Genomic DNA, 15,138 nt, shown 5'->3' on the forward strand with positions numbered 1-15,138 from the left:
CACGTGTGCGTTCTTTTAGTTCACACTGAAGATCAAAGACAGAAGTCACATTCAGAATCAGAAAATGAGATCTTTATTCAGTAACCGCTCATTGCAATGTTTGACATTAAAATCACATTTCTTTCCCCCGTACAGTACAGTGCAGAAAATACCTTCGCATTCAGACTAGGGCAGTCGAGAAGTAAATACAATCATCATTAATATTCTCCAATGAGCAGGACGGCTAGCTGGAGGATCTGACCAATCAGAGCACAGTATGTGACATGATTAGAACATTAAAAGGCCACCGACAGACTGGACAGAGTTCATGTTCTCACATTTAGGTTTGTAAACACACACACACACACACACACACACACAGCATATAAACAGCATAAAAACATTTCAAAATGCATCGCTGACTTGCAGGTCAAATGTAATGCCGACAGTATAAAATAAGTTAATTTCGTATAGTTTTTGTTTTTTTATTTAGCAAGTGTGTACGTCGTTATCTTCAGCAGGAAGTTAACATCCATTACAACGGTTACATCGAAGATGGCAGCGAGAGGACGAAACACGTCGGCGTCGCCCACCCGGGCTCTTCATTGGCACATGTGTGTCCATACAGGTGAGGGGGGGAGGGGCTACCGCTCCTCCCTGACTGGCTGTACAGCCCGGAGGGGGGAAACAGGCTGTGCTCGTTTAAAACACGAAAAGGAGATGCAAACGGAGAGAGACGAGGGGTCGATAAGGCAGAGAGGAAGAGCCGAGCTCATCACAGTAGATCTCGCATATCTAGAAGGCGAAGATCTTGTCTCTCTGGACGGTGTCGAGGTCGTCGTCCATGGTCATGAGGACCTGGGAGGGAACCCAAGAGGCGAGGGGTTAGTTAGAGTTTCCTGGTTTGGCATTATTGTTCACATTCATGCTTTTATTTTTAGTGTGCATGACGCGTGATCGTACCAGGAAGGATCCGAACATGGCGATGGAGGAGAGGAAGTGCCAAATGTCGTGGTCGTCAAAGAAGGAAAGCAGGATACAGTCCCTGTTGTGCTCACGAGACTCCGCGGGAGTTTTCTGCGTCAGGAGAGAAAAAAAATCCACACACACACACACAGTAAACTGATGCTACATTATGTAGAAATACAGAGGCAACGTGTGCTCTGACAGGCTAAAGGTTTGTAAAACTAACTCTACCGCTGTGTGACTCTAAGTCTACATCCTCACTAATACGTAACGTAGTGTGTGTGTGTGAGTTACTGACCTGCCAGGTGCTGAGACCCTGGAAGAAGAAATACAGTGCAAGGCCCCAGACCACAGCTGTGAACAGAATACACACCAACGCCAGACACTGGATCCTCTCACCGCTCCGCAGCTAAAACACACACACACACACACACACAGACACACACACACACACAGAAAAAACAGCTTTACATGTTTGAAGCATTTTCTGCATTTTTTAATAAATCGAAACGCTGCTTAAAAACACGTAAACACACACACACACACACACACCTTCATAATGATGTAAAAGGCAAAGTAGAGCAGCAGGTTGCAGATGGCGATGGCCAACAGGTAGGAAGCGAAGTCGTTGGGTCTCTCTAGGAGGCCATAGGCAGCTCTACAGAGAGGAGGAAGAAGAGACACACACATGAAGTCATCATGTTGTTCTGCACATTCTGCTCATTTTACAAACACACCGCGTTTACTTACAGAGACCAGTTGACTATGTTCCCCATAACGAGCAGAACCATCCGGTCCTGTCAGACAAAGGGAGGGAGACAAGTTACGAGCAGGTGATTTGGACTTCAATACAGGACACAGTGGTTCTTATAAGATTCCTTGTCAACTCCTGTGTTGAAGCAGCTGTTTCTGGGTTGTTACTCACGATGTACATCGGTCCACTGCACTGCCGGATGCTGTCTGTGTAGATGATGTGCACCATCCTGCGCAGGATCCCGGAGTCTGAAGCAAACGTACACGGACAGATGTTAGCTGCAGTCCAAACACTGCTCCAGAGGGTGCGGTTCAAACCCACAGCGTGAAAGTCAAGGTGACACTTTAAAATGCGTTATTACATAGAAATACATATTGTATTATACAGCACTGCAGCAAACGATTCTTCTGTAACTTTTTTTTAGCTAAACAGATCTAATGTGATGCATCGGTCTTGTTTGAGTCTTATAAACAGATGCCTGCACTTTGGTAAATACGACCAAAAGGAAAAGATTAAAGACACGGCTGAAACCACAATGGATTCAAGTCAACCACCACTAATATCAAACCGCTCTGATCTTACCCAGCCGCCATCGGCCCATGTAGTACAGCTGTGTGCTGAGGAGCATGGTGGCCAGAATGTGGATCACCGAGAAAATGATCCAGAAGACGTTGTTTCCTTTCCCGAACACCTGCAAACGGATCGTCACAGACATGTGTGTTAGAAGGGACAGTGTGTAGGAGTTAGTGAAAGCACAGCGGTAAAGATGCAGATTGCAACCAACAACCCTCCCCAAATCCTAGAACTACGGGTGAGGGCTCTCTAAAGAGCCGGTGTTTGGTTTGTCCATTCCAGGCTACTGTAGAAAACACAATCACCTTTAGTTTCAGGTGATTATACACCAATGAAAACACATTTATGAATATTATATTCCATTTCTGCCGATAAATCCAACAAACTGCTACTTTAAACATCACTCAGACCTTGTGGTGTACGTGTGTGTGTGTGTGTGTGTGTGTGTGTGTGTGTGCGTACCACTCCCAGCACAGAAAAGAAGATGACCCCAGCCAGGCAGGCGTATGCAGTGTACGCACTGGCGTTGATGTCTGGGTGTCTCTTCTGGTACAACTTCAACATACACAGTCCAGCGATCATGTACATGAAGGAGGTGTCTGCAGAGGAGGACACAATCATCACTCGTCTGTCTTTTATCTCGTAACACAAAGAACAAGAAGGACATCGTTGGCACTGCATTACAGTTCGGATCTATCGTCCGTAGTGCTCTAACCTGGTACTCGTGAACAACATGGAGGATACAGCTGGCAAAAAGTGATTCTGCTACAAGAAACATGACGGCGGACACATGCAGTCCTGGTGGGAACACGAGCAGCGGGTCTTACCAAACTGGAAGTTGGTGTAGTTGGGACAGACGTGGTAGCAGGCGCTCAGCAAGCCCTCCATCATCAGAGCCGTTCCCATGGCGTAATACAGACCGAAGTGCTTTGGGATGCCACATTCCTGTGTGGTGGGAGAGAGGAACAGTTCATAAATACAACTTCTTGACTCTTATCTTCCACATGTGCTGCATGTCTCTGGATGTGCCTGCATCTTCCCTTTTAATCCCTCCCACTTCTGACTCATTAATGCGATATCCTGAGTTCACCAAGACGTTAAAAGACCAGAGAGGTACTGCTGTGCACGTCACGGAGAAGAGCCATCAAGCTACCGATGCTAACGTTCATGTTTTTCAATCATTATTGACTCCAGTAATAGAGCTGAACGCCGTCTTTAGCTGGGCGTGTGTGTGCGTGTGTCTTTACCAGCGCGTTGACGTCGTTGCGGACCAGAGCTCTCTGGTGGACGATATCTCTTTTGAGGATGATGAGGAGGAAGAGGAGTCCCAGCAGCACGTAGCCGAGGTTGCTGAGGATGTTGTTGAATGCGCTGCGTGCGACAAACAGCTTGTGTCAGCACTTTAGAAGACAGGAGTGCGATCTGCTGCGGTTTGTAATGACACATTGGAGCTAACCACGCACCTTAGAGCCCCCAGAGGGTGGGCACACAGGAAGTTGTAGTAGCAGATGTCCTGGTTTCCTGTGACGTTGACCACCTGAAGAACAGAGTCGGTTTAACATCTTTACTTTAAATCATATCTTATACAATCACAGTTTTATGTCTCATGTACCGTCTGATAGGTGATGACCAGCTGGACGACTGGCAGCGCGTAGAACACAGCGATGGTAGCGATGTTCCTGCAGAGGAAACAAGCACGAGACTTTAGAATAAAGGGAATCTTTGTAGTTGATTCTACTTTTAATGGTATTTGTTTTTCTCTGTCAAACCCAACGTCCTCACCAGAAGTAGATTTGGTATTTCTTGCTGAGGATCCTCTTGTCTTTGCGGGACAGGTCAGCCACATAGAGAAACTTCTGCAACAAGGAGAGGACGTCGTTACTCGTCATCGAGGGAGATAAAAAAACAGCGTGACCCAAAGACGGAGACACGAGGCGTACCTTGGTGCGGACGATGTTTTTGTCCGAGTTGATGTCATCCAGCGTGTCATAGTCGTCCTCCTCCACAGAGCTCAGGGACTCATGCCGGCTCCGCCCAACACTGTCCAACGATCGATCTGATGGAGGAGAGAGGAGGAAGAGGTCAAGGCAAGATAAAGAAAAGAGCCTTGGTGGTTTATTTAAATGGTGCGAAGGTGTTCAAACACATCACACCTTTTGAAATGAGTTTGCAATTTCCAAACATACTAAACTGAAATATCAGAGTGATTGTTGGCACTTGGATCTGTGTTGTCTTGCTGTTCATTTCAATTGAATCAGATTAGGAATCAGGCCACTTCCTGGCATCAACATCTAAGTCTCATCGATGTTTGATTCACAAAGTGCTGATTGGTTTGCTTTTTTAACTCTGATTGAACCGATTAGGCGGCAGAGTGTGTCACCAATACGGATGGCTAAGTGATGGAGGTGACTGAGGATTGGGCGCCGTTTGAAAGGCTCCTGTCCTGATGAACAGAAACAAAAAATAAGAGACAGAAACCGGTGAGGGACCAGAGCAGCTTGCAGGAAGTCGTCCGCGAGCCAGGCTGTGGAGACATACTGCAAAGTGACGAGTGGCGGGACAGAAGAAGAACGGCGTGTGTCCGTACCAACGTATCCATAGTTGTTGTCGGTGGACGTGGCGCTGTCCGTGATGGCCTCTGAACTCAGTGTGCTGCCGTTGTCGGCTGGAGGAAAAAAAAAAAAAAAAAAAAAAGGTGAGAGGTTTAAATTCAACGTCCACACAAACAAACAAAGACATCATCAAAAGTAGAACTGTCCCAAAACTCACCAAAGGAGCCGTATTCATATGGGGAGGCTGGAGTTTGGCCTGCTGACACACACACACACACACACACATTTAAAACCAACAAGTAAGAATAGATGCACAGACGAGACGAGCACCACTACAACCAGTACTTAGTATCTTAACCCTGCACACTAAAGCACTACAGCAGCTGAATAGTTAGTGCGTGAACACAGAGAGGTGAACACATGCAGGGATCCAGCTTTCTATCTTGTTTTCAGGCTCAAATGCCTGAAAACAAACAGTTTTAGTTTAAACGTTTAGTGACAAATGTGAGCACAGAATGGTGCACATGCTGGTTGGTCTGCTGCGGTGAGAGTGAAAGCTGCTCGCGTGCTGCGCTTTTAAAATCAAATCATGTCGGCACACACTGCAGCTAACAGACACAGATACACACAGAGAGGTCGTCCACAGTTATCTCCAGTATTCGATCTTATTCTTTTGTTTGTCTGGTGTGTCATTAGCATTGTGGACCGTATTGTAACAAACTCAGACATGAAGGATACTGTGACAAATGCAGGCAAATGCAGGCATCTCTGTGACCCAGGCCGTAAAAGCATGGAGCTCTAGTAGGTGAGTGAATGCATGCAGATGAAACCACAGACAATAAACACAGTGAGAGAGACGGGCATTAGGAACGGTGTCGTTATACCGTCTCCGTTCTTCCCGAGCAGAGAGGCTGAAGCACACGTTAGCACGAGGGAGAGAGAGTGAAAGACACACATTCAGTACATAAAGAGTTGTTATTATACCGCCTTGTTAAGTGTAGGTAAACATCGTCTACTCTACAGTACAGGTTCAGGACTTTTAATAAAATGGTACGCGCCGCAACGCAAACTAACGAGCCCCTTAACGGGCCAGTCCATCGCGGCCAGTTGCTGGGTTACCTGTCTCAGCGGGCGACATGTCAGCAGGAATCTGAAACACCTCGCTCTTCTTCATCCTGCAGACACCCAGAGAAGAAACATGCAAATCAAAGTCATCTGTATTCAGTGTGGCGTTCCTCCTGCAGTGCAGCTGTATAAATCGACATCCTTTCATTAGACACAAGCACCCCGGGGTCCAACCACCACCAAATACAGAACCTTTAAACCCTAACATTGTAAACTTGTAATGTGTTTTTAGATGATTTTCCATGTCTTTGATCACATTTAACCAAACTAAATCCGATTAAGGCTAATAAAACCATCTCTGTGACCTGGAATGAGGACCGTCTGTGGCTACGGGAGGAAATACAGAGCAAGATATCTGTGTCACTACAAAGGGACTCAACTCCCGGATGATGACGTAACTAACTGTTGACTTACTGCTTGTTCTCCACACAGGCCATGAGCAAGGTGAGCAGATAGAAGGAGAGGAAGATACCCAGGCAGAACAGCATGCCCATCACATACACCTCCGCTGTGGAGAGTGAAGACAGACCGTTCACACGCTAATACTGCACGACCTTACCTGCACTGCATAATGAAATGATATGGCTACATCTTACAATAGGGAGAAACACACACAATATGCAGCAAGTAAAAAGTTAAAACCTTAAGTTATGCATTGTTTCTTTCTCTTCTTCTTCTACTTTTGGGAGCCCTGGGTTGAATCAAAATGTTGCTCTTATAAAGATGCTTAATTTCCCACAGTTGCACGGTATATTTTACCCCAAAGAAACACAACCATGAACCGGACAATACCTCATGGGTATGTTAGCTTTTTAACCGTGGCCATTTAAAAACCACTCGATGGCGTACAACTAATCCACGCGGCTCACATTTGATAGCAGGTGTGACGATCACGTCGATGATCTTGCTGCGGTTCCCGGCGTCGATGAGCTCGTCGGGACGGAGAGGGTAGAAGCGCAGCGGACCGCCGCACGCCTCGTCCTCCGTCTTCACCACCACCACCACGTAGAAACTGTTGCTGGGAAAGTCTTTTCTCTAAATGACAGAGAGGGACGTCAGAAGATGTTCATATGTGCGGTTTTATTACTGCGGGCGCCACGTGTGTGTCGGACTCTTACCTGCACAGTGATTGCGCCTTTTTTGGTCATCGTCTGGTACATCCCAATGAAGGCCACGTTGTTGTCGAGGTCGTAGACGGGACACTGAAGAGAAAGAGAGAGAAGAAGAAGAAAACATGAAAAACACACAGCATTCAAATATTAATCACACCAGAGAACAAGAGGCTACAGAAACAGAACACAGGGACTCTAAGCATGAAATAATATTGAATAAAAAAAAGAAATAACATTATTTAAGAACATTATACAATAATTTGCACTGACTCTGTTGCAACGAGATCAGTTATGGCCTCACGTGGCTCAATGGTGTTTGTTACTGCATGCTGACAATGCCAGGGGCCACTTTAGGACACCAGCTGTCTGTCTGGGGGGGGGGGGGGGGGGGGGGGGGGGGTGTACCTGGATGTCCTGGATGGACATGACGGAGCAGGGAAAGGTCATGTCCGAGTTGACCTTTACGATCACAGTGTCCACCCCGTCCGGGAAGACATACTTGAAGTACTGAGAGGAAGAAGAATAACAAGGATTCAGGGATAATTAGAGGGGATGAGATGAGAAAACACAGATTCAGAGTCTTCTCTTCGCTCTCTCGTGAGCTCAACTTCCACAACGTGATGAAACAAAAGTAGATGAACACTGACTGACCTCATGTATTACAAGGTTTATTATCTGTGAGGTGCTACAAAAGGCCAGAAAGGAAACACTACTTTGCTTTCGTTTGTCAAAGCAGAGAAAAGAATTTCCTCTGAATAATTGTGTAAAAGGTGAATTTCCCTCCGTTCTTACTTCCTCAGCTTCTCGTCACCCGTGCCCTCCATGGCCCTCTCACTCCCTGTCTACACACTCTGTCAAAGTAGTACTTTGTGCACATCGAGCGGTCGGTCGTACCTGAGGTTGTGATGGTGACGCGGTGAAGCTGAACTTCTTGTCCGTACTGTAATCAAAGGTGAAGAAGAACACGTCAGACATCAGCAGTCGGTAAAACAAAACGCAGCCTGACGGCGAACGCCTTGAGCCGAGTACTCGTTGTGTGTTGGTTGTGATTACAAACGGACGTCACTCACTGCAGGGTGAAGCTTTCGACGCGGCTGACCCTGAGCTGGTAGTTCGTACCCTGGGTGGAGAGGGTAGACACGTCCACAAAGAAGTACTGGGTCTCCGAGGCGGCCCGGGTCGGAGGCTGGCACAACGTCCGGCCCACATGATTGTACGGGTACTTCCTCTGGTAGCTGGAGGAGAGAGAGAGAACAGGCGAGCTCATGTTCACTTTCAGAAGGAATGAGTTTGAGTTTGAGTACTCTCTTTCATGTGAATTTTTGTATGTTGTTTCTAACTTTTTGCTGTTGTATTTTTAAATCTCAATGAGGTTATCTGATGACTTCGAGCTGCCAGTAAGACGCCAGCGATTGGGTTTCAGAGGAGGAAGTGATCTTAAGAGATCTGCTAAAACATGGCGTGCCAGGAAACGGCATGTGCAAGAGTGTGGCGAGGTAATTCTGGTGTTGCACAACAACAGAGAGGACCTTGGAGTGTGGGAGACACGGATCACATCACAGGTGGGGTGTTAACCAATAGCTAATAAACAGCCGAACTCCAAAGAAAGAATGAATGTCTGCAGTTCTAGAAAATGTCCAAACACACAACTATTACACCTCCAAATAAGAGACCGACACCAGAACCAGAACATTAGCTTCATCGTGTGACCGGAAGTCATCACTGATTACTCAGCACGACACTCCCTTAGGAGTATGAACCACACAGTGGACAAATATACTGTGGACGAGAAAGATAAGATTCACAAATACACAAAACATGATCGGCCTACTTTCTAATTATACTATACTAATAATAATACTAATAATAGGCAACAGAGGACACTATACTTTTGTTCTTTTTCGTTCAGGATCATGCTTGTAGGTGGGTCCAGTGTGTAAATGAGTGTGCGTGTACTCACAGGCCTCTTAGGATGAGAGGGATCTGAAAGGACAGCACAGCTTGCTTCTGTCGCACCACGAACAGGATGGGACTCTCGAAGCCCTGTGACACATCCACGGTCACGCGCACTCCCTCCGACTGACACCCCCAAAAAAGAAAGAAAAACAGATCTCTCACCACACGTAATATCACGTAATAAGACAAATAACACCAGGGTGTTCGTATAAACTCACCTTATTCCTGGAGACGGTGTGGTTGAACGCATAGATGGTCTGGTTTTCACTGGTGACGGTGTCGTTGTAGGTGATGTCGAATTCGGCATCTTTCTGGACCACGTTCTTGGTCTCCCCCAGCGCCCCACCACCCAAAACAAACTGGGTCACACAGAACCAGAGCAGGACCCAACAAGGAGCTGGTCCACGGCAGCTTGTTTTATGTCGAGACTTCCAGCAGCTCCGTAACACCATTTTGTCTGACACCGTCTTCCTAAAGTGGAACTGATATCTAACCCCCACCCTGCAGCAACACTAATGACAACTCCTCCCCATTCAACAACTATTAAATTAACGGTTATTAAGCTAGCTTAACCAACAGCTGCTAACTGACGAGCTATAGACACAGCTGGGTGTTCACATTAGCTAATACATTAGCTCCTCGTCCTGTTTCGGGTCCGTAACAAACCCCCCGTCGGCTATGAAATCAATTGCACACGTCCCAACAAGTTGACAACGGTCGTCAATCCCTCTTCAGCTGAAAGACTGAGTCGAGCCGTTAGCTAGCTGTGCTAACGTTAGCATCGTTGGTCGCAGGGCGCTGTTGGGGCAGCTCCATGTTTTGATTATCGGGAGTTCGGCTTCCGTGTTAAAAATAAAACATCACGTGTTTGTTTGTTTTTGTTTTCAAAAGTCCAGTCCAGTGTGAGCGGTTGTCACGGCCTGTATTTTTGCGGAGGCGCCGCCGCGACGTTGTTGTGCAAAGCGTTTCTCGAGCGGAGGGTTCTGAGATTCAGCGTGTTTACAGTGTGGAAAGAAAAACAAAATCTGTGACATTAGGCTCGTTCGACATAAGCCAGGCGTGAGCAGAATCGATCACCGCACAATGCATGCTGGGTAGATTTGCGTCCGACTTGCTCTGACGTCATGAAAACGTGCGTAACGATGATCTCACGTGAGCGAGGCGGCAGCAGATTTTAGAGCCAGGCGCTGCAGAATTGCTCTCCACCGACTGCATGATGGGAAACTTCTGGCTGTCTTCGGATCAAAGAGCTGATAGGCTCTTAGATTTTCTTGAGTAGAAGAGGTAGGCGACCGTGGCTCACTGGGTTAAGAGGGTTGTCTGGTAACCGATTTACATTACATTTACATGATGTTGTCTACAGTTGATATATACCCTAAAAGAGCACTTGATGTAGAGCAACATAATGCATGTTTGCGTGTGTTCTCCAGCACCACATAGTGGATACAGGAGCTAGTAGAATATTTGCACTACATCATTTCCAGTGTCACACAGTCCACGCAGGACAAATACGTTGAACTCTGGGACGCGTTGTCTGATGGTCGAAGACATTCGCGCCCGCGTCTGCCGGCGTCCCGCCAGTTCCCCCGAGTCGTGGGAAGGTGCGAGGGCCCGTTCATCGCCGCTTGCAGCTTTAATTTCGGCTTATTATTACAGTTTAGAGCAGATTTAACAATATTTCACTTGCTCTTTTTAAACGCCAGAGTACACGCTCAGTATAACGTTAAGCTGAATGTGTGTGCTGTTGTTAGTAATCTGCTAGAGGACTTTAACACGCTGCATGTAGCTGTTAGCTGAAGTTTAACGGTTAACGCTGTATTAGTCGTCCTATTAAAGCTTTATTTTGGGTTTGTATTGAATGTGTCTCTCCGTACAGACTCTACGCAGATGTTGACAACTGTCGACTCCTTGTGGTTGCAAGGCGACCGTGGAGCTCGAGCTCGGCGTCCTCTCCTCTGCACACGAGATTCCTCCTCTTCCTCACCCAGCGTTTCTATGACGTAGAGATGCTCCTCAGCTGGGGGTCTCAGCAGAGGAGGAAGGGGATCCAGAGGAGGAACGCGTGAGAAAACTTTTTGGCTGTTTTGTGTAGTATCGTGAAGCTTTCTTTCTATTTGGGCTGAAAAAATATCAAAGTTTTGTGCAACACCTTCCTGGTTTTAAATGTTTTTAGTCTTGTGTGTTTGCAATACAAGTTAAACAGGCCTGCATGATATTATGAAATATGCAATATTTACATCAGCTGCACTGCGTCGTATGTAGATGGTATTGTGCAACATGTTGCAGTAAATTAATTAAATTAAAAATGCTTTGTCAAAAAATCCTTTTGCACAGATTTAAAGATCTGTGTGCTTGTACTGTCAGTCAGGGCCTGAGAGTTCCCCCCAAACTAGAAAAAGCCTTTAAGGGAGACTACAGTTTGAAACACTATATAGAACTTCTCTAATTCATCTATCGTGGACTTCATAAAGATGAGACGTCGAGCCAATAAAGTTGTGAAAGACGGATTCCTTTGCAGTGGTGTGGGGGGAGGTTTGCTTCAGGTGGAAAGCTAAATATTGCTGTGAATGGGTCAGAAATATAAAATAGCTGACACAAAACCTTAATTTTGTTGTTGTAGTTTAGGCCAAGTGTCCACTGTTGGCTCATGTGTATTTAACTACATTTATGTAACATTTCATACAAGTCATATCATAACGAGTTAATGACGTATTCATTAGCTCATTTATTTTATTACATTATTACTTGGTTGTCATATTTATGATGATGTAGTTCTACCCTACGTCACCACATTTCTCAATTTTTCTCCTCTCTTTTTCTCCAACTAATGTGCCGATCAACAACGGAAGCAGACCAAGAAGCTAGGTGGGCGGAGCATTTTAGCGAGGTGCTGAACAGGCGTCCACCAACAACACAGGCCAACATCCAAGATGCAGAAGCAGATTTGGATATCAGCATTGAACCACCAACCAAAGAAGAAATTATAATGGCGATTAAATCCTTAAGAAACAGGAAAACCCCTGGTCCAGATAACCTCAATTCAGAGCTCTTGAAAGCAGACCCGAATCTGGCAGCAACAATTCTTCAACCACTTTTTACATCTATATGGGAGAATAAGAAAATACCTGATGACTGGTCAGAGGAGATCATCATCAAATTACCAAAGAAAGGTTCTATAAGAAATTGTAACAACTGGTGTGAAATTACACTTCTGTCAATACCAAGTAAGATCATGGCAAAGATTATTATTAATCGAATAACAGATGCTGTAGACCAACATCTCCGAAAAGAACAGGCAGGTTTCAGAAAGGGTAGAAGTTGCAACGATCACATATTCACGTTACGTAACTCATAGAGCAGTGCACAGAGTGGCAGAGGGAACTGTATATAAACTTTGTTGACTTTGAAAAAGCATTTGACTCCATTCATCGTGAAAGCCTTTGGCGTATATTGCGGCATTATGGGATCCCTGAAGATATAGTTCATGTGATCCAAAGTTTTTATACCAACTTCACATGCAGGGTTGGGAACAGTCTCCAAAGATTCCAAGTAAAAACAGGTGTGAGACAAGGATGTGTGATGTCAGCTTTGCTCTTCAATATTACTATTGACTGGGTAATGAGACAAACAACTGAAGACCAAAATAAAGGCATTCGATGGACACTATTTTCATCACTTGAAGGACTATGCAGATGATCTCTCTCTTCTTTCACATACTCATCGGCACATGCAGGAAAAAGCATCCCGCCTCAGTGATTTTGGTCAGAAGATTGGCCTGAAGATCAGCAAAAAGAAAACAGAAGTGATGACTCTGAACATTCCCAATCCCTCACCAATTCAAATGAACGGAGAAGATCTCCCTAAAACTGACGAGTTCACATATTTGGGCAGCACTGTCAGACACGATGGGGGCACAGATAAAGACATCAAGAATCGTCTTAATAAGGCAAGGAACGCTTTCAAAGTACTGAATAACATATGGAGGTCACAGCAGTACACCATCAAGACCAAACTTAAATTGTATCAGAGCTGTGTTTTATACACCCTATTGTACGGTTCTGAATGCTGGAGAATGACACAAGAAGACCTCAACAGACCTCAGCCACAGACCTCAACCTTCCACACCAAGAGTTTAAGATGAATACCGCACATTTTCTGGCCAAACACCATTTCAAATGAAGAACTGTATGACAAATGCCAACAAGAATGGAGACCATCCTAATGAGAAGAAGATGGGGATGGATAGGACATGTGTTGAGAAAAGATCCTGCTGATATTACAAGAACAGCCTTACATTGGACACCAGAAGGGAAAAGAAAAAGAGGCCGACCAAGAAACACATGGAGAAGAACTGTGGAGAAGGAGATGCAGAGCCTAAACCACTCATGGGGCACCATCCAGCGACTCGCCCAGGACAGACAGGAGTGGAAGACTTTTGTTGCTGCCCTACATGCCAAGAGGCATAAAGGGAAATGATGAATGAATGTGCCGATCATAAAGTTAAACTTTAAAACTGAATGAAGCGCTTTCTGAAGCACCAGTGACGTTTTACAGCTTTGTGCGCCATCAGTCGTGTGGTGTTCCTCATTTGACACAAGCTCTCTCTCAGTGTATTGAGTTTATGCAAGCTTCGGTATCATTCGTCCATCTCATAGGAATAGTACAATTCTCAGAAATAATGGGTGTGACAAGGTGCTGTCCATTTACTGTAGATATTTAACCATCACTGATTTATTTCTTGTCTCACACAGATACTACGGCTACACTTGGGGTTTATATGGCGCAGACATAGCAGCAGCGTATTATATCTTGAGTCTGAGGGGAGGATTTAGGTAAGTGCCCTGCTACCTTGTCTCTCTACTGGTTGTCTTATGGATATATATATATATATATATATATATACTGTAGATTTAATATCTTTCTTTTTTTTTTTGCCCTGCTCTTGTCAGCTGAGGTGGTTCGGGCATCTAATCAGGATGCCTCCTGGACGCCTCCCACTGGAGGTTTTCCAGGCACGTCCAACTGGGAGGAGACCCCGGGGAAGACCCAGAACACACTGGAGGGATTATATCTCCCAGCTGGCCTGGGAACGCCTCGGGATCCCCCAGTATGAGCTGGAAAATGTTGCGAGGGAGAGGGAAGTCTGGGTCAGCCTGCTTGGCCTGCTGCCACCGTGACCCAACCCCGGATAAGCGGAGGAAAATGGATGGATGGATGGACATATAATATATAATTTAAAGCATGTTCTGGAAAGTAGAATATTACTTATTTTTGGGATCGCTGTGTTCCAAAGAAAGAGACAACTTTTCTCTTACTTTTCCATTGTATGTATTCCAAAATATTCTGGATTAATATGCAAAATGTTATATATATCCGTCTTGAATGTAAACATCATGTACAATCCCTTTAACATGTTTTTTAATTTTAATTTGCTTTTTTTGTCATATTTACTGACGTCCCTGGCACTTTGTTTACTCCTGTTCGTTGAACTTGTTTATATTTTATGATATTTTTATTGTTTGAATTTGTCTATCATAAATCAAGTTGGGGGAAGTCGTAGCTTGTGGTTTATTTATTTTCTGAGGTTCAGCTGTTTGCTTTGCTCAGTCGGTTATCCAAATTGTGGTAACAGGTCGCAGTATCTCTTTTCTACCACAGAGTGGTGCTGTCTACAACCTGGTGAGCTGGGTTATAATAGAATAGAATACAATTCAATTGAATAGAAATACAATTAATCAAAAATAAGTGAGACACATTTTGTTTGTATTTTTTTTATCATAATTTCAAGGTATCAAGGTCAAGGTATTGAGATAAAAAAAAGTGTATTGTGTTACTAAAACAGTAGCTTATTTTCTTGATGGTCCCGAAATCACTGATGAAATTGGGTAAAGACACCAATGAATATGTCGAATATACAAATACAAACTCACGTCACTGTTTCAGAAGCTCAGGCCTGGGCCATTACTCTGCACACACTGACATTTACCTATGCAGTAATATCCCCTACCTATGTCGGTAGCATTTCATTGAATCGAAATATTAAGGCTTGACTCGTAATAGGTTGGAACATTCCTTGGTGGGAAATATTCATATTGTTTGTTTACCTCAACATCGATGATTA

At 45.0% G+C, this 15,138-nt stretch overlaps 1 protein-coding gene and 1 long non-coding RNA gene across 9 annotated transcripts; one reads left to right on the forward strand and one right to left on the reverse strand.

The window, feature by feature from the left end:
- Window positions 1–50: 50 nt before the first annotated feature.
- On the reverse strand, window positions 51–10,115 carry sidt2 (SID1 transmembrane family, member 2). Of its 5 annotated transcripts, XM_076100986.1 has the most exons (27): window positions 9,236–10,115; window positions 9,022–9,140; window positions 8,132–8,296; window positions 7,956–8,001; window positions 7,467–7,568; window positions 7,068–7,151; window positions 6,819–6,984; window positions 6,364–6,457; window positions 5,944–5,999; window positions 5,709–5,735; window positions 5,042–5,080; window positions 4,860–4,937; window positions 4,653–4,715; window positions 4,213–4,328; window positions 4,055–4,128; window positions 3,885–3,951; window positions 3,736–3,809; window positions 3,520–3,643; window positions 3,100–3,217; window positions 2,735–2,871; window positions 2,282–2,390; window positions 1,871–1,947; window positions 1,696–1,742; window positions 1,498–1,603; window positions 1,244–1,354; window positions 943–1,056; window positions 51–837 (listed from the first exon to the last, which is right to left on the reverse strand). In XM_076100986.1, the coding sequence occupies exons 1-27, from the start codon at window positions 9,467–9,469 to the stop codon at window positions 775–777; spliced, it is 2,610 nt and encodes an 869-aa protein (XP_075957101.1). In that variant the 5' UTR covers window positions 9,470–10,115; the 3' UTR covers window positions 51–774. The 5 variants fall into 5 exon arrangements, with proteins under 5 accessions (XP_075957101.1, XP_075957098.1, XP_075957097.1 ...); XM_076100983.1 differs by lacking the exon at window positions 4,653–4,715 and having other exon boundaries at window positions 4,055–4,125; XM_076100982.1 differs by lacking the exon at window positions 4,653–4,715.
- On the forward strand, window positions 9,831–14,570 carry LOC142959622 (uncharacterized). 4 transcript variants are annotated; one of them, XR_012956225.1, is made up of 4 exons: window positions 9,831–10,301; window positions 10,894–11,079; window positions 11,867–13,849; window positions 13,967–14,570. It is a non-coding gene; the product is annotated as an uncharacterized LOC142959622 (long non-coding RNA). The 4 variants fall into 4 exon arrangements; XR_012956224.1 differs by having other exon boundaries at window positions 9,835–10,301; window positions 11,870–13,849; XR_012956226.1 differs by lacking the exon at window positions 9,831–10,301 and adding an exon at window positions 10,304–10,340 and having other exon boundaries at window positions 11,870–13,849.
- The last annotated feature ends 568 nt before the right edge of the window (window positions 14,571–15,138 follow it).

The sequence above is a fragment of the Anarhichas minor genome, unplaced genomic scaffold (assembly GCF_050575085.1).
Source record: "Anarhichas minor isolate MPS153535 unplaced genomic scaffold, ASM5057508v1 ptg000026l, whole genome shotgun sequence".
Lineage (NCBI taxonomy): Eukaryota > Metazoa > Chordata > Actinopteri > Perciformes > Anarhichadidae > Anarhichas > Anarhichas minor.